This window comes from Adiantum capillus-veneris, chromosome 30, assembly GCF_014529385.1.
Source record: "Adiantum capillus-veneris isolate H3 chromosome 30, ASM1452938v2, whole genome shotgun sequence".
Classification (NCBI taxonomy): Eukaryota; Viridiplantae; Streptophyta; class Polypodiopsida; order Polypodiales; family Pteridaceae; genus Adiantum; species Adiantum capillus-veneris.
Window position 1 is genome coordinate 42,912,129 of NC_140960.1, and position 14,576 is coordinate 42,926,704.

Below are 14,576 nucleotides of genomic sequence, written 5' to 3' on the forward strand. Positions count from 1 at the left end.
TAAAAAGAGTATCACATTTTTACCCTTAAAGATGGGCAAAGTACTCCACTATGGGTTAAATGCCTGACAAAGGGGACAAAATTCACGATCTGCAAAGAACCCAATCTAAAAGATCCAAGCATGCCTGACAAGATTTAATGTGTGTCAAATGGCTGAGGCAAAAACCTCGCAGTAGCCGATAACCTCATGGCGATGAGATATGGAGTAATGCCAGCCTTGAGTCAAACAGAACTATGCTTCTTGTGAAAACCATAATAAAGGCCACTGCTGATATTACTATAGGTTGCTACCGCCGGCTGAATTTTGATAGGAATTTGAATTGAATATACATTACATTAGCACCAGCTCTGATAAATGTTTTGTGGATCGATGGTAGAGGTGTTATGAAAAGGGAGGAAGTGGTTTTAGCTAACGTCGTCAAAAAACCTCAATGATCTATCCAACATGAGAGATGACTCAAAACGCCATTGCCCTCAACTTTCCTATGGGCTAGCCTTAATATAGGCCAAACATACACTTTCATGAATATTACCATGTGATACAGAGACTTACGTTTAAGTTCAACTTCAATGAATAGTTTATATGACAAAGCCCTTGGCAGCAAACAAACAGTATATCTTGAAGGAATCTAAATTACAAACTATCCATGCCAATATCAATAAATCGCCTATCACCAGCACTAATGGCTAGTTTTCTACCAAAATCCTCGTTAAGAAAAGAGAGATGCTCATTCCGAGAAGTAACTGTAACCCTCCAACATTCTAGACCAAGGCTTGTGTCTTGGAGAGCACTCCTCCGTAGTCGAGCATGTATCTGTGTCAAAACCTAGAGCCGAGGTCCTCGAACAGGCATCCTGCTCCACAAGGGCTACTCATTGCCCAAATGACTTGACAGTCCAGGAGGCCCAACAGATGCATTACTTCCACTTTTCTCTAAGCTCTTTCCTTTCCGCCAAGATCCATGTGGTTACAATGGCAATAATTAATGCGAAAATGGTAATTAAAAGCAGTGCATAATTGAATTCGTCGGTCAGGGAATCATAAGTTTTAGAAGGAGCTGTATGTGTGTAGAACAAATCCACACCATAAGCAAAAACTAAGCTTGTGGACTCCAGACGAGCAGGCACCGAGATAATCCCCCGCAATCCTTCAACTTGATGAGCATGACTTAAGTAGAACTGCAATGACAATACAAACGGATGAGAATTCGAGGTCCAGCAGGTACCTTTGCCATCAAACCATACCTTCCATACAGCAAATCATATGGCAAACGCATATGGGTATGGTAGTATGCAAAACGTATAGTTAAGACCCCCCAAGAAACTCCATGTGTGAGATATCATCCCGTACCCAAACGAAACATGCTAAATGCAACAACTATACATACTGTTTTTTGCAATTCAAAATCTTGATAACCACTACTAAAAAAATCTTGTGCACACTATTGGCTATTGACCAAGATTCAACAGAGAATTTTTTTCAATTAACCACAGAGCCTAATAAGTATGCTTGATGCTAGCATACGCATATCATTCCGAAAAAAACATACGAATTTACCATAAAAGCACCAATAAAGCTATACACCAGCCATGATCATGCAGGCAAGGAGAAAAACGCACCTGTGGGTGGATGGGTATCGCATCAGTCAACGGTATAATGCCATCTTCTTTCTCCACTTGTGTGGGTTCTGGGGTTCTGCGAGGATCGAAGAACCGCTTGTCAAGAGCCAGAAGCTGCAGCCAAAATACAGAGACATTAATCAAAACCATACATACTTATGCACAACAAAAATGAAATCTACTTTGTAGGACGGAAACAAACCTGATCCCCTACATTTCCAACCAAGATTTGCTTTCCTGTGATCCCACGGGCAGTTGTAGTGACGGTAAGCGCCTTAACAGAATACAAAAAGAAGTAACTCTGTGTCTTTATGTCCAAATCCACACGAGAATATGAAGACAAGGGAGCAGTTGCATTATGCTTGCCCAGCATAACTTGTAGCACATTCTTATTATCCTGAAAAAGACAATTTGCACAATAGGAGTTTTATGAGACGTATGAATCTACACGAAGTCCAATGGTTAATACTTGAAACAATGAAATCTTCAAAGTCTTACAACACGATTCCTGTCATACATCTCTATGACAGAAAATTCAAAGCGGTGAGCTCGAACGTTGAAATAATGGTAAATGATCCAGTTTTCACTGCAAACCTGAAAACTTGCAGGTATACCAACATTATACATACAAATTTTTCTATCAAAATTGAAAGATATCTGTTAAAAATTACCGCATGTACAGGGCCATGCATGCTGGGATGCTTCAAACGGTACAATATGCGCCCTGTGACTGTATCTATGACATAGGCCACTAGCCAATTTTCTTCAGGGGAGGTCTCACCAAAAGTTCCAGACCCCCTTGGTGCCACAGTTGCCACAAAAAGAGTATTTTTATTCAAATACTTGTATAAAACATCCTGATTGGTCAGGACTTTAGCTTGAGTATGCACCGCCTGACCAAAGCCATCAAATCAATTTCAATATCAAGCAAATTACCTTCAACTTGAGCACAAAAAGTTTACTACAGAGAGACTCAAATATAAAAATCATCATAAATACTGAAGCAGGCAGCTGAGCACATACAAGCACACGCACACCCCACCACTAGGTTAACTACATAAGACTTGTTTAACTAAAGCTTAAGTTCTATAAAGGTACATATGCACAAGCAATAGCTAGTCAGAACTTTGTAAAACGCGTCAATGGTGCCGAATGAGCATGGACCAGCACCAAAACAAAAACCACGACATGAGCATCACTTTTTTCTTTGTTCTGAGTTACATCAGAAAAAGATAACAGAGGAGCACATAGACATGGTTACAAATATGAGAGACACAGAGAGAAATGAAATGAAATGAAAGGTTATATTAACGTCTTCAAAAGGCCAAAGTGACCTATGAGACCAGAAAGTTACAATGTGGTGGATCTGATACAAAGTCAGAGTAACAAGATGACAAAATGACAAAATAAAATATTATGGAATCCTAGACTGCTGGGTGTGGACTAAGCAGCTAAAACAGCTAGCTGGGATAGCTAGATCATAGGAGATCCAGCATCGGTCGCTGGCAGATCTCATCGATCTCCTCCATGGTCAGTAGTCTGACCGGGCGTTGTGCATGTCAAGCCAAAGTGACCTGGATCCTCTGATGCAGCCTCTGTCTATGTTGTGTAGTCCTCCGCAGTCGTGGGCGTCTAGATCTCCCCAGCTCAGTCGCTCGTTCGATCAGTATGCCTCTGGTGTAAAGCGATGAGCTCTGCTGTGGTAGTAACTCCTCCGGGTGTCCAGTGGCAGCTCTAAAGAAGTCTGTGATCTGTCTCTGAGACTGGCTAATCTATCCTCTCATCAAGCTCTCTCTGTGTCTGCGCAGCTCGAGCAAAAACAAACCCAGGCATCTCTGATCCTCATACCGCATGACTCTAGAGAATGGTCCAAAGCCCTCTCTGAACAAGCAATGGAAGCGGCCTCGTATCTCGTAGTAGACGGGGCAGTGGCATGTGTAGTGCAACTCTGTCTCAGGCTCGATGTCACACAAGGGGCATGTCCTAGCCTCTGCTGGTACTCCGCTGTATCTCCCAGTCTCGATCCGCAGCTGGTGTGAAGATGTGCGTATCTGGCCAATAGCACATCGTACCCCATGAGACAGGTGAGTGTCCATGTATCTTGGCCTCGTCACAAAACCATCCTCCGTAAGCTGGAGGAGATGCTCTCTGTAGAAAGCCATCTTCGTGCCTAGCTCCTGTACTGGCTGTATCCATGTCCTCTTGGTGTCTAGCTGGGTCAAGTCCTGGCGAATGAGCTTGGTGATCTCGGGCTGCGTAAGAGTCAGAGAGGGCGCATCCAATGAATACTGGAGAGGAGGCAATCTGTCTATGCTGAACCCATGCGCCTGAAACCATGACGTCATCTCCCCATACCAGCATGTTGCATCTCCCTGCACGGCTAACTGTCGAGAGGACTCAAGTCGTGCATATCTGTCTCTGGGGAGTTCCCACATGCGGTGTATGAAGGAGACCGATCTTGTGAGCACCTCACCCACTAGTGGGGAGGCAGCTAGCTATGCTCGTATAATAGCACGTGGTACTGAAGTCTTTGGCCCTAATGAGCCGCAAGATCATAGAGACCAGAGGCTTCTCCATGTCCCCCCATCCATCACTGCGGCCTGTCCTCCCGTGATGGTCAAGTGAAGGTCCCCAAATCTCAGCTCCATAGAGCAATACAAAAGCCACCAAAGTGTCAAAGAGCCAGAGCTTCGTCCGAGGCTCCTGAAACTGGACCTGTGAACACATCCTTTCCAATTTACCCAATGCTGCATGGGCTCTGGTCAATCGAGTCTCTGCTGCCCTCCTCAATGAAAATGCTGGCCCACTAAAAACCACTCCAAGGTAAGTGTAAGCATCTGTATACTCCACCTTAGAGAGAGAGAGAGAGAGAGAGAGAGAGCGAGCTTTATTAACACCTTCTAATGATTCTACCTATGAGACAACACGGTGTACATGTGTCTTCTTGGGTATCCAGCAAAAAAGACAAAAAGTGCTGAAAATACAAAACAAAATAGATTGACATGGAGGTGTATGTATATGTATATGAGGGAGGTTCGAGCTCTAACTTTAATGGATGTGGAGCTATATGCATAGGGGAGTACAACCATGACATGCCGAGGGCCCTTGGCTAGCTAGCTCCATCCGGTAGTAAACCCTTTTCTTTTTTTTTCTTTTTTCGCTTTTTTTTGGGGTGGGGTGCGGGGAAAAACATTTGAGTTGGTGGTAGGATTTACCTGTCCTTGCATTCTCCCTTCAATTTATCCTCCCACATTAGCACAAGGTGCTTGCCCTCTCTGCCTCCCTCTCTTGCTAGCCGCCCAGTGCCCACAACCTGCCACCCCCCATTTTGATCTTTTGTTTCGTTTGAGCTTTAGTTTTTCGCATTGTTTTCTTCCGTATATATTTCTCTCTTTTGGCACTTGTTTTCTGTGTGCCAATGTTTGCCTGCACGAGATGGGTGAGTGGTGTCTACATGTGGGTGGGTGTGACAATGCGGCGCATGTGTGCTTACATATAGGGTGTGAGGGTGTGGGTGAATGGTGTGCATAACGTGCAATTTCCCCTATTGTTTCTTAGTTTAAATGGTTGTTTGATTACCAATTTATCGAGTACGTCTCTACAGTTTTCTATTAGCATGCTCATCTACATGCAAAACCTATGGAGCCGGCCCCATAGGGCTGTTGATTGCTGCCAAGGAAAGTTGGCTGACTTGTACGAGCAGTGTTCAATGTTGCTGTTCCTCGGGCCTCTCTCACATGGTACAGATTTGTCATATTCCACAGTTTGGCCATTTGGTGGTTTGGTGCCTTATTCAAAGAGATATAGTACATGATTTGTAACTTGTAATTGTGGTGTTGAGCAGGCTGTTTCCTTAAACCGCACCTTCAGTGTTGCACTTTCATCCTTTTTTATATATGTGCCGGGTACCTGCCGATAGGGCCCAAGGGACACAAGAGATTAAAAAAACGCTGACTGGACAGATGCACGGACGCCTAGAAATCGAGTTGACATGCTGATGTGGCAAGCTGTACGGTAATCCGGAAAACGCGTTGACTGAGCCGATGTGGTAGCCGTACGGAATTCCGTAATTTGCACTCACTGGATTCAGCCCCCAGGGCCACTCTCTAGCTCAGATTGCTGATGAGCTTTCGTTCATAGAAAACCCGCAGGCATTGTAACTTTGCTCAAGCATTAATATACAAATAAATACCGAAAGAGGGACACCAATCTTTGGGGCCAATCTCTCTGGGCACGGAACTACGCGGGCCGTGTCGACTCAATTGGATTGTGATTAAAATGTGAAGTATTTTTAAGTGATTCTCTCCTGTGTCGTGTCAAATTCTCGACTTGGGGTGCCAAAGTCTATTACAGTGGTATTAGAGCAAGCCGATTTCTCTTCTACTGGGAAATACAATCCCCTTTCCCGTGACACACATGGATTCAGGTGAAGATTCTCGCAAGAATCAGACGAACCCTGTCACGAGGACGTGGCAATTGTTAACTATGTCACGAGGACGTGGCAATTGCTAACATTAGTTGTTGGTCTCTTTCCAAGGGGTTTTGTTTTATTTTTGAGACCCTCTTCTTGAAGTAGCAAACGGTCGGACACCAATGTGAACGGTAGTTTCACCCTGAGATGGGTAGTGGTCGGCACTGGAATTCGTATGGTAAGAGGATGTCTAGGCTCAGAGCAAGATCATATAGGTCCCCCCGTCGCACTTAGCAAGTTGGTGGATACTAGGAAGTGAACTCAATAAAGGCCTAAAGTCAAGGTATGACTACCAATAGAAAGTATCCGACAATTGGGCCACATTACACTTTTGGATGCGGTCCCAATGAGGATAGATGGTCAGATGACCACAGGGAGCCCAACGGAATCATTTCCTAAAATTTAGGGAACTGCTATTTTGGGCCGTGAAATGTGTTTGCGTCATTACCTCCGGTATGACTAGGGGAACACTTTACAACTCTACCGCGAAGTCAACTGGGCGACCAGTGGGGATATTTTTAAGCGGCAAACCCGAAACGGGCAAATGCTTGTAAACGTGCCAAGTGTCATTTTTTCATGAACCTGCCTCATGCAAAAAAAAGGGCGCTGAATTTTATGCAAGGAAGGGGCTTCATTTGCAATCTGCCCCACAGGTTAAGAGCTATGGAGTGCTTCCTTTCCCCCTTATGTACAGTATGGTGCCAAGAGTGATGCCCTGCAAGCTACACACTGCTCTCTCTCTCCCCTACGAGCAGTATGTTATGCCCCACTAGTGGGCTTTTCATTTGACCAATGTACAGTTATGTGGGTTCATGCGTGATTGCCGAGGCAAGAGCCTCTTGCACAGGCACTGGATTAGCTAGCGGCTAATCCCCCGCAGGTACAGGTGAATTCAGAGAGGTTTCACGTCAGAAATCTCATCCGATTCAAAGGGCAAGTAGCCCTACAGGTGCGGGAGCTCAAGGTCTTACTATAGTTGCGACCAGCACGCGAAACAGAGCACAAAACAGGGAATTACAGCCTGCTGTGTATTTTTGCAGGTTTAGGGTTTCGGCCCTAAACGGACCCTAATACCCCCAGGAGGTTCGGGGACGCGAGGGGACCGCTGTACAGGTGAACATGCGCATTTTCAGGGCAGAAAAATAGAATTCAGCGTGCTGCAGATTCTTGCCAGGTTTTGCAAAGTGTCCGTATGCGTCAGGAAAGTCACCTATTGCGCGGGGATACTGACTGTGAAGCGTCCTAGTACAGTTATGCTACCAAAATCGGGCCGAAACAGGTGTTTTTAAAAAACCTAGATTGTGCGGGGCAGCTTGTAGGAGATCACAAGTTTTATTCCCTCTGTTAAAGAATAAAGAAATACCGAAAGGGGCGCCAATTTTGGGGCCTACAGGTTGTCAGTGTCTGCTCGGAGCATTCTAGCTTCCGAGCCGTGTGTACTTAAGGTGTTAATCCCCGTTACAAATTACCTTTGCAAAGTACTCTGTGTGTGTCTAAAGTAAAGAATTTCGGGTGAAAGCCAATGCCTACCGCCCCACGGGCCGGTTTCAAACCCTCTTGACTGCTATGCATTTGGGTAACCTACTTATCCCACAGATCAACAATTGATGCCAAGGACCGGACAAAATTCAATGTCCCCGTTTGACGGAGGATCAGAAATCCGAGCATCTCAAAGAAGGCAAGTGTTTTGATCGTGGCCAACAAGGGCATATTGCCGCACAATGCCCTAAAAAGGCACACAGAGCACTATCAGAAGATAGCCCAAAGAGTTCCATTGCAGCCGAAGAACGTGGCAGAAAAGGAAAGATGAAAGTAGGACTGGTACCATATTGTGTGGGGACCGACTCATATCAGATGGATGAAAGCACAAAACTTCGTCGCGCATGGGGCAAAGTATGAGACCAAGAAGCCCTCATCTTCTTTGATGGAGGAGCCAAGGCCAACTTCATTTTCACCAGAATTGGCGGCTCGACTTGGAATCACACCCGACAAAATGGGGCCACAGGCAAAAGCTGTTCTAGCGGCACCCGGACGGGATGTTGACATTACACCTGTCATTGGCAAACTTCGTTTGCATTGTCAAGGGTATTAGGGCACGTGGACTTTTACATCATGCCTTTGGGAGGGTCTATTGTACTCCTAGGAATCCCTTGGCTCCACAAGAACAATGCAATGGTCGATTATAGGGCCAAGAAAGCGACTTTGAAGAATGAGAAGGGCAGAGAAATTGTACTTGATGTAAAATTGAAGGACGAGTCCGTCCCACTTGTATCGGCTTCGACCATTTTCAAATTAATGAAATCCGGTCTTTTTGTTTACTCGATCTTCTTGAAAGAACTCAATAATGAACAACGATCAAATATGTCTGAATTGGAAAAGAAACGACAAGAATTTTTGCACACACAAGCTCACTGTTTCTCTGAAGGCCTACCAGGCGAGTTACCTCCACTTTGTCCTGAGGACCATACGATCGATTTGATTCCCGGAAGTACACCATTGAACCGGCCACCTTATCGAGTTAGCCGAGCCCAAAATGAAGAAATAATGAACCAAGCAAAAGAACTTCTAGAAAAGGGTCTCATCCAACCTAGCATTGTGTAAGGTGCAGCGGAATGAATGATGAACTTTGCTCAAGATGAGTGCTCCGAAGTGTGCTCAAGGTTCCTTTTACTTAGGGAAGGGAGAGCCTTCCATTCTTAATGAGAGAGTGCAATGGACACCAACAAAGTGAATGGACACTGTGAGTGAAAGTGCATGAAACTAAGAGATAGAGAGAGAAGAGAATACGACACCAGAATGTTGTCAAACCATCCTCCGAAGGCCTGACTCTCTATGGCGAGAGCGGTTTACTTATGATTGCACAAATCTCTACAATGCTTGGACTTGCCGACGATGTCGACGACGATGAGGACGACGACGAGACGACGGGCTGAAATCTGAAAATGCAAATGGCTGAAATCTGCAAATCTTTATCTGCTGAATTCTAACTCTATGTCGATGACGACGACGCGCTGAAAACGCAGATGCTGAAATCTCCGTTTTCCGGGCTGAATCTGCAAACTTCGCAGGATCTGACCGTGCGGCAAGAATCTGTTGCGGGAAGGTGAGATCTGCGAGGTTCGGGGGTTCTACTACGATGTTTGACTGCTGAAAACTGAAAACGCTGGTGCTTAATGAGGTTCCATCGTGATGAATCTGCAAAACGCTGAAGTGTGATGCAGATGCAACTGCTGCCGGTGGTTTGCAATGCAAAACGCTAGGCTGATCAGATGGGGTTCTGTCGCCAGGATGATGCATATGCAAAAACGTTGGCTGCTTTGGTCCAAAAATGCTAGGTGTTGCAGTCTCTGGCAAAACGCTAGGCCTCTGTGGGGTTCTGCTGAGAAGTTGCTTGTTGAGCAAGGTGCTCTTGCTGCCTCTTCTGCCAGAAAGTGCTAACTCTGGTTTGAAAAGTCACTAATAAATAAGTGAAAAATGTCAAAAATAGGGAAAATAGGTCTATGTACTGTAAAAATGCTCCAGATGGGTTCTTATGGGTTCTGATGGAAATCAGATGATCATGTTGTGTGCAACCGGAGGATATGCGTTTAATCTAAGTGTTTGGACATGCACGGTTTGCGAACAGACTCACAAAAGTGCCAGATCACTTCCTATTCTAGACTGACTGAACCTTGGTCATGCTGTAGCTTGTCCACGGACACATAGGGTTGGATGTGTCAGCTCTCCGATATTGCTAGTATTAAAGAAAGACAGATCTTGGAGGATGTGCATTGACTATAGAGCTCTCAATAAAATCACCATCAAGAACAGATTCCCTATTCCAAGGATCCATGATATTCTCAGGCACGGAGCTGCGTCGGGCCGTGTCAACTCAATTGAACTGCAATTAAAGTGTGAAGTATTTTTAAGTGATTCTCTCGTGTGTCGTGCCAGATTCTCAACTTGAGGTGCCCAAGTCTATTACGCGAGGTGTAGGCATTGGGGAGTGTTTCCATACAGTTACATTAGTAATTTAGTACCCAGCCTAGGTATTTACCTGCATGTGAAGCACCTATTACAAGTGAGTTTATTAACTCATTAATAAGAGACATTTTTAGAAATCCTGGGATTTTTATTTCCATTGCTCGACTCAGCTTTAATCCCATATATGAGTGACCCTACGGGTCACTTCTCAAGCATAAGTCATTACCCTCAGAACCAGCACCAAGTATCCGCTGCACCTTAGCATCTCTAGCGTTTTTGTACCAGATCATCTTATCAAAACTAGCAATTCAGTTTTCAACCATAACCTCACCATCAAACACTTCCGCAGCACATTACAGCGGTATCGGAGCTCTTTGGCATTGTTCGGTATCATCACTCAAGAAAAGAACCCACAGAACCCCTCTCTAACTAGCCACTCGCACCCTTAGTCCATCGCATGTCGGGCACACTCCTGTCTTCGTCGTTCTATCTTAAGGGCCATTAAGCCATAAAAGAATCGCATAAATTTATTTTTCTTGTTTGAAATTGCACATAACCCAAGAACACTTGCATGGGTCGATCTCTCTAATCTCTGTTTTTGAAGTGTGACACATAAACCAGAAAAGAAGGGCTTGCCTATCCTCCCCTCGTTCCCCTTTCCACTCGTTAAGAGTGACCTTGCACATTACGGCATGCCAATCGACCTGCGGTAGGAAAAAGCAACTTTGGTGCGAGCGCAAGGCCGCCAAGGGATACACCCGCAAGAAGGATGTCATGTGCACAGCTAACCCTATGTGCATATGGACAAGCTTACTCCTATTTCTAGGGTTTAGGACAACCTAGGAGTGTTATGGCACCCTTGTAAGCCTATACACACGACGTGCATGTCCACGCACTTTAGATTAGCTGCAGACCCTCTGGTTGCACATGAGCATAGCCAATGTCTGCTGCGTGTAGGCATTGGGGAGTGTTCCCATACAGTTGCATTAGTACTCAGCCTAGGTATTTATTTGCATGTGAATCACCTCTTATTAATAGTTCATCAACTTATTAATATGTGACATTTTTGCATCATTTTTAGAAATCGTGGGTTTTTACGACCATTGCCGAACCCAACTTTAAGTTTACCACTAGGGGTCACTTCTCAAGCATAAGTCAGTACCCGCAGTACCTCAGCACCCCTCTCTGGCATTCTTGCACCATATCAGCCCACCTTTTCAAAATTCAGTGCATCGTACCAAATCAGCCAGCGTTTTCAGTTTTCAGCCCATCGTCGACATCGGCGTTAGCAAATCAGTCCATAGCCTTGACGTCAGTTGTTTGCAGATCCCATCGGTTCCCCTAGAGCTTTTGCATTTCAGCCCTTAGCCTCCCATCAGCATCTCAACATCTAGTACCATTGTATCAACATTTATGCAGTCTAAAGCAAATATGTCACAAATTGCTGACGTGTCAAGCATTAAAAAACGAAGCCGACTTGCAAATCCCAACCAAGGGGCCTAAACCCTAAGCAGAAGAGCAGAAGAAGTAGAAGCGGCACAAGAACTTTTACCAACTTACAGTCTTGCCGAGAGGCCTATTGTTTTAAAAGAAGAGTTCCCCACCAATGTATGGGACCCCGTCCGATGAGGCCCAAGTTACCCAATATAAAGCAGGACCAACACACACACACAAATTTCTTGCGTAAAAGAAGATGACGTGGCAGCTGTACGGACGCTCACGATTTGCACTAACAGTGCCACGTGGCAATCTGTACGGATTTCCCTTATTTTGTGTTGGTTGCTTTTGGAAGGTCAAATGCTTTTAAAACTTAAATGCTTTTCATGTAAATTGCTTTTAGAGGCCAAGGGCTTTTTAATATTGTTAGGGTTTTAAACCTACTTTCATCCTATGCCTATGTGAACTACTCCTTATGGTGCTACTCCCACACACTATAGTGGGAAACATGCCTACACCTAGTACTTTATTTTTATGCCACATGGAGCATACACTTGTCCTAAAACTCCTCATGCACACAACACCTAGCCACATATGTGGATGCACTAGCATCTACCACTTCTATACTTGCATGTATCACTCCATCAATAAATGGAGTTCCATTGTACAAACTCACGCTACCTTAAATCAATGCAAGCTATCCTACTTCTCTACATTGTGTATTAATCTTGATTAGCCAATGGATTAGTATTTGTGCACTTAATTAGTCATTGTAATTATGCTTAATTAATTATGAACACTACGTTGGTGTATCCACCATAGCCTTACAAATATGACCCATGGGCTCTCACTCTATCAGTCTACCTGCGGGCGATGCGGAGCAGAGCCATGGGAGTTCTACTCAGTTCCAACAATATAAAGAAATATCGAAAGGGGCGCCAAGGTTTGGGGCGAGTGCTTCTTGGGATGGAACTCCGCCACTCCCATCTCGTGTCATGCATCTCTTTCTTTTTAGTTGTTATTTGAAGTGCTTAAAGTTGTTCAGTTTGTTCTTTTCCGTTGGCACATGGTGCCCGTCCCCGTGAATACCTCTCTATCGCTAGAGAGGGACCCTTGGAGGGGGTTTTCATATGGTGTGAGTCTTCTCTCTTTATCTATCTATCACTCACGGCACCTTTTCTCACAGTATCATTCTCTCTCTTTCTAGTCTATTGCACAACTCTCATGAAGTAAGGAAGTCTCTCATTCATTAAAAGGACTCAAGAGCATACACCATGAATCACTTCTGCTGTACATAACATTTGTATCACAGCTCTTTGGCAATGTCCGGTATCATCACTCAAGAAAAGAACCTTTCCAAGATTTTATCTCAAAGAATCTCATGGCCCGGCCCGCCCCGGACTTATTAGGCACTCCCACCCTTAGTCCATCGCACATCGAGTGCGCTTCCGTCTTCATCGCTCTGTCTTAAGGGAAATTAAGCCATAAAGAACCATAGAAAAAAAAAACTGATTGTTTAAGATTGCACGTAACCCAAGACCACTTGGGCATGTCGATCTCTCTAATCTGTGTTTTTGAAGAGTGGCAGGTAACCTAGAAAAGAAGGGCTTGTCCAACCTCCCCTCGTTTCTCTTTTCCACTCATTGAGAGCAGACCTTACACATTCCACATCTTCTGTTAGTTTCATAAAAGAGAAAACTAATGTGCCCCAAACTTCTAATGATCATTTAGATGAGTCTCTCATTAAGTGTTATCGTCATGTGAATAGTGAGCGCATAGTGATCTTCTTTGATCCTGGCAATATGCATAATGTGATTAGCAATTCTCTTGTGAAGAGTGTACGTTAAGAAGCTATTCTAGTGGACCCTATAGTGGTTTCTGGATTTGCTCCTGGCATGTACTCTTCAATCACGCATGAATATCCTACAATAACAGTCTCACTTCAAGGCGTAGGTTTTCATCGTAAGTTTGTAGTTTCTTGTCATGTGCGCATGGCTCTATGTTGTGTACGAAGCCTCAAAGCTCATACAAGTCAAAGACCACCATCATGGGCACTACGCGCACACCATATGGCATAATTCCGATCATCCTACCATAGATTTTTCTATACGTTTATGGTAGATCCCATAGGTTTGCAAACGCTTGAAAAAAGGGAAGTATGGGACGCAATACCATACATCACCTGCAATATTCAATAGAAAAAAAATTGAGGCCAACTTTGGATGATTTGGTCGTGAGCAACTAATTTGAGGCCTTATTCTCTTTGCTACCGAAATTTTGACAGAGGAAATTGACCCCACTACTGGTGGGAAATTGCAGTCCACAGTCACAGACTCAGGGGTACACACACAGGTGGAGACTCCCAACCTTAGTGCCTCTTCTCTAGAGTCTACACACAACACATTCTAATGCCAATTTCAGACACACTCCCCTCTCTCCTTGTCTACTACAGCCTACATATTGTCGTTGCCGCGACTCGTAATGGAAAGGAGGAAAGGGGAAGAGTGGAACTACGTGATTATTTTCAAAAACCGTGGCAAGGTATGTGCACCATGAAATGCAAATTCTGTGATCACATATGGGATGGTGGTCCAGCATGTCTTAGAGCACATATTTTGGGATTGAAGGGATTTGGGGTGGACAAATGTCAGACTCCCCCAGGCGATGTCAAAGAAGTGGTGAGGACATTGCATGTTGGTTTGCAAGCAAATGCACCAGGGGCTCAAATTGATGCTGATTTATTTGTAGATATGGGTGATGTAGGTAATGCATCTACAAGTAATGATGCTACATGTGGATTGTCCTTTCCAGTAAGTATGCAAGCTGCCTTTTCTTCAAAGAGACGAAAAGCTAGTGGACTGCATGGCAGTCAAGGGAGTTTTACCCAGGCTCTGAACTTACAAGCAAGAAAGAATGCAAGCATGGCTGTGCGCAGTTTTTTTTTGATGCAGTAGACATCCCACATTTCCATGTAAAATCTCCTTATTTTGCAGATATGTTGCAGGTAGTTGGGGAGGATGGACCTAGCATTTATGGCAGCCATAAACAGAGACTTTCAATGTATCCTTGATTAGGCCATATCAGCTA

General features: G+C 44.5%; 1 protein-coding gene across 1 annotated transcript in view; it reads right to left on the reverse strand.

Moving 5' to 3' along the window:
• Positions 1-548: 548 nt before the first annotated feature.
• Positions 549-14,576, reverse strand: part of LOC147417861 (uncharacterized) — a 47,596-nt gene continuing 33,568 nt past the window's right edge. Inside the window, exons 7-11 of the mRNA XM_086507580.1 lie at positions 2,290-2,511; positions 2,117-2,212; positions 1,821-2,015; positions 1,619-1,732; positions 549-1,177 (exon numbers count right to left, since the gene is read on the reverse strand). Of these exons, the coding sequence (XP_086363706.1) occupies positions 917-1,177; positions 1,619-1,732; positions 1,821-2,015; positions 2,117-2,212; positions 2,290-2,511 (888 nt within the window). The 3' untranslated portion in view covers positions 549-916. The remainder of the gene's footprint in view (positions 1,178-1,618; positions 1,733-1,820; positions 2,016-2,116; positions 2,213-2,289; positions 2,512-14,576) is intronic.